At 42.2% G+C, this 14491-nt stretch overlaps 1 protein-coding gene across 13 annotated transcripts in view; it reads left to right on the top strand.

Annotated features, from left to right (window-relative positions):
• Positions 1-14491, top strand: part of LOC310703246 (dystonin-like) — a 303015-nt gene that overhangs the window by 80495 nt on the left and 208029 nt on the right. For 8 of the 13 annotated variants that reach the window (XM_083495364.1, XM_083495375.1, XM_083495374.1 and 5 more), the window contains one exon: positions 10717-10806. In XM_083495364.1, coding sequence (XP_083351490.1) covers positions 10717-10806 — 90 coding nt within the window. Of the gene's footprint in view, positions 1-10716; positions 10807-11286; positions 11386-14491 lie in introns of all 13 variants that reach the window. The other 5 variants (XM_083495358.1, XM_083495359.1, XM_083495373.1 and 2 more) reach the window with 2 other exon arrangements.

The following is a 14491-nucleotide window of genomic DNA, read 5'->3' as shown; positions in this document are numbered from 1 at the left end:
TGGTTTCTAGAGGTGAAATGGTATTCCATGTCCCAAAACTGCGGGTCAATGAGTAAGGCAGAAAACTATATATGGTAGCATTCAAATTAATGATGTTAAAGTAAATTAATTATTCCTCCGGATTAATAACTTAGCAGGCTAATATTGTTAATATATTAATTCATTCTCTTTGGTATGGATTGTTTGCAATTAACACTTGATTAGCATAAACTTTGATTAATATTTTATTATTTGTCCTTGCGAGGTATTAACATGCAGAGTTATTTTACCAGCTAAAACCAGCTGAAGGCTTTAAAATTAATTGATACATTATTCAGCAAGCTGTTTCTTGTTATCTGTACAGTATTGCTGTATGCAGATTAGGGTTTGAAAATATATTGGCTTGTTCCCCGCTTCAATTGTGAACTGTGTCATTTATCCCGAGGGGAGTGGTTGGATCTTATACTAGCCCACATCCAGAAAATTGTAGAGATTGGCCAGTATTTATTATGCCACATACAGTGCCCCCCCATTATTTCCCCTCATTTATAATTTGTGGTTACAGTTGTGACTTTCTGCATATGAGGACAAAAAAGGTGTCCAAGTAAACAAGCCACCAATTTTTTTATTTGTATAGAAGTTTTGATCTTTAATAATGCTTGCTCTAACAGTAATATGTAGCAGCAATCGTGAAAGTACAGCTTCCATAAAGAGATGATGAGTTCTGTTTTTTTAAAAAAGAAAACACCAACCCCAAAATACTGTCGAGCTTTTTAAAATCAAATTTGAAGCTTTCTCTGTCCGCTTTTAAGCAAAAACAATGTTACAGATTGCCCATGCAATATGTAGCTTAGACCTCAAAGCAGTCTAAGGTTACACACTGACAGAAATGTAAAGTGATACCAAAGTTAATGCTAACTGAGGAAGGAAAAGGGAGGTGCTCATGAGCCCATGAAGCCATCCTAATCTCCTAACCATTGCTGTATCATGCAGTGTTACCTCTGAATTGGGTCATTGATCCCACATTTCAGTACAGAGGTTAAGGCTATTATTTGGGGTTATTTTGAGCCTTGTCATCCAGAGATGAATCAATACAGATGCCCAAACTACCATGAAGTAAGCTCTCTCACTATGCAGTAGATTACTTACCAGTTTCATTCTGTCATATTATAAGAAATATTTTTACCACTCCTCATGAGGTTAAAACTGACATGCAGTACTCATGGATGTGCTGCAGAAATATCTGAGGGTTATTTCTCAACCTGGCATCCCCCCCTTCCTTCCATTGCATTCTGTCGCAGGATCTCACCCAAGGTCCAATGAGGTAAAGAAATCCACATCCAGTTACGATATTTGTCTCTTTATGGTTCTGCTTCCTGAGTCTTCCAAGGGAAAACCTGTCCTCCATTGCTATTTCCACAGTACTCAGGTTGGGGTTCAAGGCCAGTATTTATATCTGATTCTCTCTTGGCTGTGGATTTTATCCAACCCAGTCATATCCAGTGTAAAAAGGTAAAGGGACCCCTGATATTTAGGTCCAGTCGTGGATGACTCTGGGTTTGAGGCGCTCATTTTGCTTTACTGGCCGAGGGACCCGGCGTACAGCTTCTGGGTCATGTGGCCAGCATGACTAAGCCACTTCTGGCGAACCAGAGCAGCACATAGAAACCCCGTTTACCTTCCCGCCGGAGCGGTACCTCTTTATCTACTTGCACTTCGTGCTTTCGAACTGCTAGGTTGGCAGGAGCTGGGACCGAGCAACGGGTGCTCACCCCATTGCAGGGATTTGAACCGCCGACCTTCTGATCGGCAAGCCCTAGGCTCTGTGGTTAAACCCACTGCACCACCCGCATCCCTCATATCCAGTGTAGACCTACTGAAATCAAGGGACTTAAAGTTAGTCATGACCTAATGTGATTCCATGGCCATCTGGGGTGTACTGATGCCGACCAGAGAAACATCAGACCCAACCCACAGTCTCACACAGTTATTGGCATTTTAAAAAGGCTCTCTTGGTTTTGGTTGTTGCAAATGTTATTTCAGGATCGAGAAGAAGTGTACCTCTTCAGCACTTCTGTAGTCCTTTAAAAGGGGGTAAGGGAAAAGCTGGGCCTTTGCCTCAAAATAATCCCCCACATCATTAAAAAAAAAAAAGTTTTTATCTTCCTGAAGCGAAGTGCACCTTCCTGTGTTTTGAAAAAAATAAAATAAAAGCCGGGGCGGTGGGGGGGGCAGGCACACTAGCAGCTTTTCCCTACACCAAAATTCTCCCCTATACTCTGAGGCTTCCTTCTCCATTAATTTGATTGTAAGCTGTATTACTTCTAGGAGGCTTGGTACAGAGAGTGGAAATGACACTTGGGGGCTCTTTTTGACTTAGCTATTTTATGCTTCTAGGATTCCTTTAATCAGTGTGCTCTTTTCTGTGGCGAGGTTTTTGGTTGTTGTTTTTTAAAAACCTGTTCCAATCTTAATTATTGTGTGTGCCTGAAGCCAGAATAAAACATGAAAGCCTTTTTAATGTGCATTCTGGATTTATTTATTTATCTACTCATTTCTAGCATTTTGGAATAAGACCGTTTCAGAGCAGTAAAATCAGTTCCACAAGCCTGCCTTTGAACCTGATGATGGTATCACATTCCCTACAGTTGCTGATGTCTTCAGCTATTCAGTACGCTAATTATGCATGACTAAGGGAATTGGGGGGCATTTATGAAATATACAGGCAGTTAAGGCACACATCTGAGCTGGCTAGAAATTACTATTATTGGTTGAAATGAGGTTGTATGCACTGCATATAGCATGATTATGATTTTGTTAAATAAAATATTTAATAAAATATCCTTGGAGATGGGAGTGAATGTAAGCCCATGGTTATTTAATAATTAGGCACCAATGGAACTACTCCATCTCATCTACAGAAAGGAATAGGAATGCATGGGACTTTGGACTATAGTGCCAGAATATGTACAAAAGAAATAAACAGTGCTGTCAGCATGCTAGGAAATAATGCAGATGATTTTGCACTTAATGTGTCACCTGGGGGATGTAGTACAAAACACGAAAAGGTCTGTGCTGCAAACTCAGATGTATGGTGATAAACACCACATAATTCCTTCACGGATACTTTATATGGCATGACAGAAGAGTGTTTGTGGTGGTTGAGGAGGGGGGAAAGGGAGTGTTACTGGAAGTGACAAACCCAAGTAAACAAGTGAAATGGAATTATAATTTCAGACAGCACAGTGACAGGTTTTAGAGGTCAGTAAGAAGGAAGAGCATTGAACTGCCAGCACTAAGTATGATCTGGGTGATATGCAAATGCCAAAGAAGTTTTATTCAGGAACTTTGGTTGAAAGGTGGTTTAAAATATATTGTTGTTGAAAGATCCTTACAATCGGGAACTTTCTACTACAATGTAATTTCAAAGCAACTGAATTGGTAGGAATTATTTAGAGAACATTTGTCAAACATCTTTGAGGTAACAATAAATATTATTAACTTAAACCAGGGGCTATAGTCGTACATATGATGGACAGAATTTAATCTTGCCACTGGGCTGCTGCTGCTGCTGCTGCTGCTGCTGCTGCTTCTTCTTCTTCTTCTTCTTCTTCTTCTTCTTCTTCTTCTTCTTCTGTGATCACTCGTAGCTGAGTAAGATTGTCTTTCATGAACAGGGTCTTAACAGTGAGTTTGTGACTGTGGAGGCCAATTCTGGATCCACACGACCTTCCACCGTGGGGGCATAGGTTTCCGGGCAGGAATTGATCAAGGTGAAGGTTTGCCAAATGTGCCCTCCTCTTAGCACGTTTCTCCCTTTCGTCCTGAGTTGGAGCGTCTTCAAGAGAGCCAGTGTGGTGTAGTGGTTAAGAGCGGTAGTCTCGTAATCTTGGGGAACCGGATTTGCGTCTCCGCTCCTCCACATGCAGCTGCTGGGTGACCTTGGGCTAGTCACACTTCTCTGAAGTCTCTCAGCCCCACTCACCTCACAGAGTGTTTGTTGTGGGGGAGGAAGGGAAAGGAGAATGTTAGCCGCTTTGAGACTCCCTCAGGTACTACTACTACTCTTCTTCTTCTTCTTCAAAGTCCATGACACCTTCATGGGAAGATTCCCATCTGCAACACAGGACAAACAGGCCTTTGTGGGGTGGGAGGTCTGTGTGTAGCTCCTCTATCCTCATATAGACATTCCTCTCTGCATTTTTTTATACTCTGGAAGAAGTTGACAAGAAAAAGAAAAAGAAAGTGAATAGATGTTAAAAGATACTGTGAAAAAAGAACAGCCTTATTGTGTTCAGCTTCCCAACTTTCCTGCCTCTTTTGTTGAGAAACAGAATTGATGCCTGTTTTAGCACCTAACTGCTTTTGACAAGACGACTGAACAAGAGTGAGGGAATAGCGCCATCTGCACAAAGGTCCTTGTATCTTGTAGCTGCTATTACATGGACTAACAATGTAATACTAGGGGAACCATGCACAGTTTGGGTATGTTGCCATAGGAGTCGCTCAGCAGCTTAACTCAGATGCAAATTTTCTTTGGGGTAGGAGGAGTCAGAAAGATTTACCTTGCAAACAAGAAGACAAATCTGAATAAAAATATGCAATGTTTTAAAATGCAGCTGCATCCCTCCAAGAGGCAACATATATTGAGAGTTTCAGAAAGGATCAAAGGAAACACTGCCAAGACAGGGAGGACATGTGCCCTCCTGCTGTGGTTTGTGCTTGCCTCGGGTCTTAGATAGCAACAGAACACAGCAGGGACCCCAGATGTGGTATCACTCAATTAAAATGGAAGCTAAAAGGTGCTTTGGGAAGCCTTTCATGTGTATAGGCACACACCAGCTAGAGCTACAAGTTAGTATTTATCTGGCAACCAGAAGGATATGTTATAGAAAGAAGAAAACAGGGGACGAGTTGCTATGCTTTCCTTACCATGTGCGATCCCTCTCCTCCTATGGGTATGTAATGCACTCAGGCTCTCTTTTCCATTTCCAGTGCTTACTGACAATCAAAGTCTGGAAAATGTTGACACCCCACATTATAAAATCTGTGAAAGAGAAGACAGGGACAGTCCTCATTCCTATAAGAGGGAACTCTTTGGGTTTCCAGATGTTAGAAGCAGTGGTCCAGTGGTCAGGGATGATGGAGCTGGAGTCCAGCAACATCTGGAGTGACACAGCTTCTATGCTATAGGGACACTTTTTACTCCTCAACAGAATTTTATCTAGTGACAAAATAGATGTAAAAGATTTTCATACTCCTTCAGCACTGCTTCTGTACAGGCAGAGCCACTTACAGTCAGTTGAAAAAGGATATTGTCCTGGTTGGCGCTATAGAAATAATAATCAGAATCCTGCTGATAACTGGTGCATAAGATATATGTGTGCATGCTTACATGCATTCATATATGTAAACTGATCATATAAGCACTTTCTGTTTTAGGGAGACTTTTCTAAATGGCTTTGCCTTTTGGGGCGCTCTGCATGTTGACCATGGAATTCCTTGACATTGCAAAGGGTTCTGGGGTGTGTTCTTGGTTTGTGCATTACCAGCTTGACCATTGAGGAAAACCTGAGAACTCCTGAGGTATACCAGGGATCTCCAATGAATATTGCTTATAAGCCAGCAATTCAAGCCATTGCTGTCCTGGAAATAGGAGATGGGGCAGGCTAGGCAATCATTATCTCTCCGAGGAGCCACCAACAGACCTCTCCAATACTCGGCCCAGGTCTCTGGGACCAGTTCTGGTCTTCACACAGATGCCTGAGGATGAAGGAAATGTATACGGCACCTGCATCAACCACATTCAGATGTTTCTTCTTTTTTTAGAAATCTCAGTTATGCTGTGGTCAGCTCAAGTGTCATTGAAACTGGCCAAGGCAGAAGAATAGTGAGGTCAGTGAACAGACAGAAGCATGCCAGGAGCCATATAAGCACATGGGCAGGCAGAGTCTATATTTACAGTGTGCAAAGTGGACATTGGGAGCAAGATTATTTAGAGGTGAACAATATAGGACTGATGGCATTCCGGGTGGGGGTGTTGCTTTGTTTTTCAATTGGTATATCACACTAAATCCAGATTATTTTTTATAAAATGTTGTGTAGGGTAAACTAGGTGTGAAGTATTTGAAACAAATATAGTGGTACCTCGGGTTAAGAACTTAATTCATTCTGGAGAGCCGTTCTTAATCTGAAACTGTTCTTAACCTGAGGTACCACTTTAGCTAATGGGGCTTCCTGCTGCTGCCACGCTGCTGCCACACAATTTCTGTTCTCATCATGAAGCAAAATTCTTAACCGAGGTACTATTTCTGGGTTAGCAGAGTCTGTAACCTGAAGCATCTGTAACCTGAAGCATCTGTAACCCGAGGTACCACTGTAGTATGGTGTAGTGGTTAAAGTGTTTGGTTAAGTCCTAGGACAACAGAGTTCAAATCCCCACTTAGCCATGAAGTTCACTGGGTTACCTTGGTATGTTGTTGTTGTTGTTGTTGTTGTTGTTGTTGTTGTTGTTACTACTACTGCCTTGGGCCAGGCACCCTCTATCAGCCTGGCCTACATCATTGAGTTGTTGAGATGGAACAATGGAGAGCGGCACAGAGAAACATGTATTCCACCATAAGCTCCTTGTAGAAAAGATGGTATATAAATGTAATTGATCAATCTACATCTAATTTACTCAAGTGGAAAAGATGGGTGGGGAAGGGAGAAGAAATACCCCCCAATATGCTAAAAAACTATATTTCTTGCTTAGTGAACTCACCCAATTCTGTGAATTGCCATTATTGTTTTATGTACCATTTTAGCTGGTTAAATGCTGCTGCTTTAATCTTGGCAAACACTCTTTTTGCCTTTCCTCCAGTTATGGAATTAAATGACAGTCTCTCTCGTCTCCTCCTGCCCCAAGGCTGGCTGGCATTCTTGTTCCAGCTAAGCTGCCAAGCCTCCCACACCCAGCTGTGCTATGAATGTTGCCCAAGTCTGCCTGCCTGAGGCAGCACATAGCTTAGTTCCCAGATTCTCACAGTAAATCGTGGAGGATCTAACAAATTCCCGCAGCCTGCCCTGGAGATCCCAGGGATTTCACTGGCAGCTTAGTTGCCAAGCTTGCTTTGTCTTCCAGTTCAAATCGGTATGCATGCTGAGTCTGAAACGAAACGTTAAGAAGCAGCAATAAAGTATTTTTGCACATATGTGTCCAATAGGCATTAGCATATGAATACGCATTATCGATTTAGTGGCCTTTAAAACCAAATTATTCATCTATATTTGGGTGGCAAGAAAACTTCGGTTCACATTTTGGAAAACTTGAAGAGAAAACCAGGAGAGGAATTTGTCTGACGCATGAGAGAAAGCAAAGGATTGCAAATTTTTTCTTGCCCAGAAAATTGCCAGAGAGGAAAGCCACAGAGGGGGTGAGGCATCATTAATTGCGAGGGGAAGAACCACATTCCAAATATGCAAATATGCTTTGACTTTACACATTTGCTTTGTGGGCAAAGTGTACTTGATATATTTTGGCTCTTTCCCCCCAGCCTTTTAGCTCCATTTCTAGCACGCACACCTTTTATATTGTGTAGCCTGCCCACTTTTAGATTTGATAGATTTGTCCTTGACATCTCAGTTTGGAAGTGAGTCCATGCTGAGTGGGCTTTTCGTTTTGTGGTTCTGACATCCAACATGAATGGGCCGCTGGGAGGCCACAGAACCTGGGCAGCTGCTAGGGCCAACTTCCTGGGACCTGACTTTACTGTGATTGGTCTTTCCTGGTGTTGGTTCTGTTTTTAAGAGCAGTTTTCAGTGGCCTGGATCATCCATGGCAGTGTGTGGGGCTGCAAACAGGCTTGTGACCTGATGTGGGGTTGTGTAGACTGGTGGGGTTTACAAACTGGTCCCTCTTCCACATAGGTCTATAATGTATACTGCTTCTTTGATTTGCACACTTGATATGCCCCCTCCCCCTTCTAATTGTCCGCTGAGTGCCTGAATTAGACTGGCGCTTGTCTTTAGGTATTGATTATTTAAAGCCCAGAAACAGCTCCTATTGATAAACATCTTTGTTACTTTGGTCTTAGTGTGTAGTATCTAAAACATCTCCAACTCCAAACTATAAACTATTAGGGCAATTAGACAAACAATTCCAAACTATACTTGATAATGCTTAAGTATGCACAGTATAATTATCTGGAAAATAAGATTGCTTTGTAGGAAATTATCAAAATAGGTAGCTGTTTGGTTTGGGTGGACAGATACTGCATATTCATTAGGTTATTATCAGGAGTAATCATTATTCAATGAGATTCAAATTGCCAAGGGGTTGTCACAGTTAATTTAAGGTATCCCACTCCTCATTTTTTTTAGTAAAAAAATGCAAATAGAAAACATATTTTAGCTTGCTGGCCTATAATAAATTGGTTTTAAATGTTATGCACGGCATTTTAATTCAATATAATCTCTAACTCTGAGCCCAATCTGTAGTTTCCCCAACCAATAGAATTTATGCTTTGTCTGGATTAAATTTCAGTGTGTTTTCCTTTTCACAGTCTCCAGATAATGGTTCAGGGTTTCCACTGCCTCCTTAGGATCAGATGAAAATGAGAGAAAGAGAGATTGATGGGTGGTATCAGTATACAGACGACCCCTTGGCTCCAAAATATAGGTGACCCCAGCCAAAACTGCCTCTGTCAGTTAACCTACGCAGCAAGCGTAGACAGCATGCCAGCTCTGCGATGCTCCTTCATTCCCTTTTAATTTAACACAGGTATTTTGGGGGGCAGTTCCTTTGAAACACAGCCTCTTCTGGAACCCACAATAAACGTAAACAGAAGGACAAGAAATTAAATAATACTAATTTGCATTTACTGTAAGAGCCCTGTGGTTGAGGGAGCTGTAGAAATTATTGTCAGGGGTAATTAGGGAGCTTGTTCTGATTTATTATCAACACAATCATAATGTACTTCTGATACTATTATTCCCCGTTAAAATGCTAACTCGGTTTATAACATCGTTTACAAACTCACATAATCATTAAAAGAACACACCTTTGTGCAGAGGTGGTGTGCTTCCAAGCTGTCTTGGGAGATGGTTCGCTCTCTCTATTTTTGAAAACGCACACTTGAGAATCTCCCCTTCCATTCCAAATATGCAGTACAAAACCACATCTTGGCAGATTTGAGCAGCTGCTTTGGAGGGTCCTCCCTACTTTCAACATACATATAGTTATTAATGTGCACACATTTTAATAATTAAGGCATTTGCTGGCAGATGTCCCCTTTTAATGGGAATGCAGTGAGTAGCAATTTAGGCAATTTTATAAGTATACGTTTCCACGCCACCTATGAAGTATAGAGCTATTTATTTTAGATACCACAAATCAGAATATTCAGAGCTACTGTTTATATTATTATTATAATAATCATTATTCAACCAGATTCATATATGGGTTTCACTTCTGCGGTACATTGGCTACTGATGCATGTTGCGTTAAATGGACCGTGTGTGTTGGATGATTCACAGGGCCATGTTTCAAGGATGTGGTTCCCACTGAATTAGACCAGCCTTCCCTCAACTCGTGTCCTCCAGATGTTTTAGACTTCAGTTTCCACCATCCCTGGCCAACATGGCCATTTTTGGCATTATATGCAGTTCTTTTGTTTCTTAAAAAATGTTTAGAGGTACTCTCATTTTCCTACTCATATTGAAATACTGCCCCTCAATGAGGGCAAACTTAGATTAAAAAAATGTTTAGGGGTATGCGCACCTCTGCGTCCCCCCAGAAAAAAAGCACTGTTTTTATATTTCTCTCTCTCTCTCTCTCTCTCTCTCTCTCTCTCTCTCTCTCTGTCTTTCTGTGTGTGTGTGTGTGTGTGTGTTGTTTTCTCCCATAGCTTTTCATTCATTTTCTTACTCGTAAAGTCTTTATGGAATAAAATGCCAAATTTTGGGTGGTGATGGGGAGATACTTCTGCTAACTGGGGTTGAGCTCACGAAGCATTTATGCACTCTGCTGAACAGCCTTATTAATTTATCACTCTCAGGGCCAGTGCAAGACATACTGTTGGCTGAAACAAAGCCACCATCACATCCCCGAGCATCACCCACATGCACTGACCTCTTCCTGCGCACGTGTGCTGAGATTCTCCAGGACCTCCTATGTAACAATGCCTCATTTTGAGGAAGGAGCCTCTGAAACACAGGTCCCTTCCAGAGTGAGACATTGCAGTTGAGGCTGCAGAGCTACTTTGCCACGCTGGCAACAGATATGTTTTGAAGTTGGAGAGTAGTAATTAGGATTTTAGATTTTAAAGTTTCACAATTTGCTCCAGTTACACTGTGAACTTGTTTGGTGTGGCAAAACAGCAAGGCGTTCTTCAAGGCTGCCTTACCCAGAATGCCTTGCTCCAAGGCAAGACCTTTCTCAGAGCAAGGCGTCATGGCATGAGTGCAACCAAAGAGCCCTGTGGGAGTGCAGCTGACCTCATTGCTGCAGTGGCAGAAGCCCCAGCATAGTAAATAGCAGTGGATGTGTGAGTGGCCAGGTGAGGGTTCACAAATTCTCTGCCCTTCCCATTGCAGCAGCTGAGACAGAGGCTGCAATCTTTGATGTATTCTTATCAGGGCATAAGCCCCATTTAACTCAATGGAACTTGCTTTGAAGTAAATATGCATAGGTTTCGGCTGCACCTCTGCTTGAAAGAGACAGCATCTTAATTTCTGTATTTCATTTTTCTCCTTTAGGTCCGCAAGCATGTGAATGACCTCTATGAAGACCTGAGAGATGGACATAACTTGATTTCTCTTTTAGAAGTTCTTTCAGGAGACACCTTGGTAAGCTTTCAAATCTTTTCCAACATCCTTAGGCCTCAATGTGGTTGCAGATTCAATTGACCTTTGTTGTTGGAGGTTTCTCTCTTAATTCATTGTTTCCATAACTGGGGGAACTAAGAGCAAGTTTCAGAACTGCCTACTGAACAGTTCTGAATAGCTTAGCAATATTGTTTGCTATTGTAAGACTTCTTATTATGCCCTTTTCTTTTCTATCTTCACGTTTAATAAAAGTAATCTGGCAAATGTTGGATGCTAAATATTATTTCTCATTTTTATACCGCAATCTGCAAGTAATAATGGGGGCAGAACGTTCCCACCTGTAATTGTCTAACATTTCCTTCTGGTGTCACTTCCTTTTGTCGTGAGCATTACTTTCCTTGCTCGGCACTTGTTCCCTTCATTATATTCTTCTGTTCATATTCTACTCTTCATTTGTGGTCTGTCTTTGCTGTCCTGTCTCCTGTCTGTTATATTCATTAGCCAAGGGAGCGAGATTTTTTGAAGACCTTACGGTTGGTGAGTTCAACAGAAGCATGCGCGTATGAACAGCATGAGGATGAGGAGGATGAGGATAAGGGGGTAGGTGCCGACCCCCATAACTCTACTAATGTAGTATTTGAAGAGTGGTGACTGCTAACTTGGAAGTAACTTGTTAGTTTGGTGCTGTGCAGTAGTTTTATTAGAAAGAATTGATTGGGAAACTGGAATTGTGGGGAATGTGTCTAATGTAGAATAATACTGGCAGTGCTAATGATTTTGGGCAATCCATCAGAACCCTCTGAAATGACTGCAAAAGTTAACAGAAAGCCTTTTGCACAGCTCCCTTTCTGCTGCTGGCGGATTTTCCTTTTTTATCAATCCAGCTTGAAATGGCAGCAATTTAACGTATTTTGTTTCTTTCCTTGCAGCGATAATCATTTATTCTACAACTATGCAGCTAAATGCTCTTAAAGAGGCTCGAACGATGCCACGCATTTAGTGAGGCAATTCGTAATTGTATATGGTATCGTGGTGGTGTTACATGACTGGCAAACTGATCTGCAGCCCATTGAAGCTGGAACAATAAATGTTCCATGTCCCAAGGAGCTTTCAATAAATTGTCAGTATTTGGGGAGACAACCAATAGAAGGGGAGGAAACAGAGGGAGAGAAATACATCAAGGGGGGAATGTGATCAAATGCAGTTAGTCCGGAGGAGTTCAGTTGGTTTTGTGGATTGCTTAACTCATTGGTTGAATATGTAATAACCTTTCCCAAATAGATGTAGTATAGAAATAGCTGAAAGATAGTTGAACGATGCTTCACTAAGTAAATATGTTCCCTTTTCACAGGATTTATTTTTTATAGCAGCAAATGCTGAGGTAGCATTTTTAATGATGCCTTTTGTCTTCCAGATGCGAAATAATCTACTTATAAACAGTACGGCAATGCACTAAGTATTGATTTGTCCCAAAGGGGTTGCATCATTTTTACAAGAAATTAACATTTTTTAAAATTATTATTATACTAAAGTCAAGGTCCTTTTGAGATCACTTATGTTCCTAGATGCACAGATGTGTTGCCCACGTTCCATACTTATGAAACCTTTGGGTATTTTACCAAGGGCCCAGGGGAAAAAAATCTCAAAACCATCCTGGCTTTATTATGTGTTGAGATATTACAAGGGAAATATTTTTTGTTCTTTCACTTTCTGAAAAGCTTAGATGTATTTATTTGGCTATTTTATATTCTGCATTCAAACCATTTCCCAAATTCTGTGTGTGTGCGTGTGTGCGCGCGTTCCATTCATTAGCACTTAAGGCTGCAATCCTATGCTTACCTGAGGCTAAGTCCCATTGAACTCAGCGAAGTTTAATTCTCATACTTTAAAAAGGCACATTTGGGCAGCATCCTTGAAGCACTTACTCCAGAATAGCTTGTTGTAAGGAATGCTGCCTTTGGCAGTGCTTCACTTTCTACGTCCCCAGGATGATTACTTTTGGATAGCACCACATAATGCTAACCACATAATGATTTGGTTGATAGGCTTGGATGCTGAGTTTCTTCTGCTGACGAGAGTGTCTTATGAACAGAATTCTATTCATTGGATGATTCTGGCAGCAGAACAGACGGGGTTGGGTGGGGGCAACAGTTACTGATCCCTCACCTGCAACTCCTTGTGTACCCTGATACTCCAGAGTAGTGGGAGGGAGGGAGGGCTGCAGGGGGAGGGGGTTATTGGTGAAAACTTGCCAGTGGAATTTCCCACTTGACTGAAAACCTTCGATTCGCAAAAGGGATACGTAGTCTCCAAGCCACAGGAATCAATGGAGTTATGCACATTTGTGCCTTACAGATGTTACGGCTCTCCAGCTACAATGCTCAGTTAATGTAAAGTCCAGAACATGAGCGATATAATGTCATTTCAGTTGGTTTATGCCTTCTGCTGGGCAGCCAGGTCTCAAACTCTTTACTATGCTAGTGGTGCAGGAGTTCCTTTTTAATGCTGCTGCTTCTGGAAGTAGAGGCAAAATCACTATGGGGAGGAACTGTGAGCCTTTCCCATGTGGCCCAGGGTATCTCTCATTATGTGAGAACGAACTGCATTGAAGCAGCTTCTGCATTTCTGGTATAACATGAGCACCGAGTCCATGAAAATTTGCGACTTCCACCAGTGCCTTCCACCAGTGCCATGACAACACTGAAATTCGGGGGCTTGGGCAAATCTAGGGCCTGCCTCAGCACTTGGTATCATTGGACAGTTGCCAGGATCCATTGATGATGCCTTTAACACCCCTTCCCTTTAAACATTTTTAAGAGGAGCACCACATGTTTGGGTGTATTCATTTCCATTTCCCACAATGCCCTTCTAAAACACCATTACGTGGGAAATTAAAACGGCACCTTAACCCATTTGTCCATGCTCCTTGGAGCACTGCTTGGATTGCAGTTGCTGCCTGTCACCCCCAGATTTGCCCCAGAGCAGCTCCCAAGAGAAGGACCTCCCCCACTAAGTAAACTTTTGCTTAGGGGCTCCTCAAACCTGGATTTGCCCCAGATTCAAGCCCCAGGCAAACCTGTAACAGCAGTGAAATGCAAGCTTCACTGCAACTCTCTGACTAAACAGATGCACCATCAGCAGTAGTGGACAGCATGGTGGAAATCTATGATTTATGTGACCTCTGGTTGTTTGCCTCACTGCTGCTTGCTGGGAGGTGAATGAGTAGGGGCAGGTGGTGGCAAGGATGGCCAGCCTCACCTCGCCCCTTCGTTCTGCTCTACTATTCTGTCCGCTACTGACTACAAACGAGAGACTCCCTAGAAATGAGGGTTGCTGTTGGCTTATCATTGGTCTTCCGTCTTTTTTTCCTTTTTGCTTGGTTTTATCAACAGTGTATGTGTGTCTCCAGACCATTTACTGGGCTGTGGCTTATGGGGGAATGGCTCTCAATACCCAGAGCCATAGGACAGAGCCCAAAGCTCCATGAAAAGGAGGACTGATTGGTTCTTGGTCTTTCTGAAAGCCCATGAGAAGCAAATAGCTGGTCCTCTTGGGCTGTGGGTATTGGGGAGCAACTGCCAGTGCTCAGTAGCAGGGAGAGGAGCTTGTTATTGCCTTGGGTAGAAAGCAGCTTGAGGGCCCTTGCCAGTCATATATGCAGATAAGTCCTTGTTTTCTTGGCTGAGGAAATACTCATTGCTGAGCT

Source organism: Podarcis liolepis (assembly GCF_965112155.1).
Source record: "Podarcis liolepis genome assembly, chromosome: 3".
Classification (NCBI taxonomy): domain Eukaryota; kingdom Metazoa; phylum Chordata; class Lepidosauria; order Squamata; family Lacertidae; genus Podarcis; species Podarcis liolepis.
This window is presented reverse-complemented; position numbering and strand designations above follow the sequence as displayed.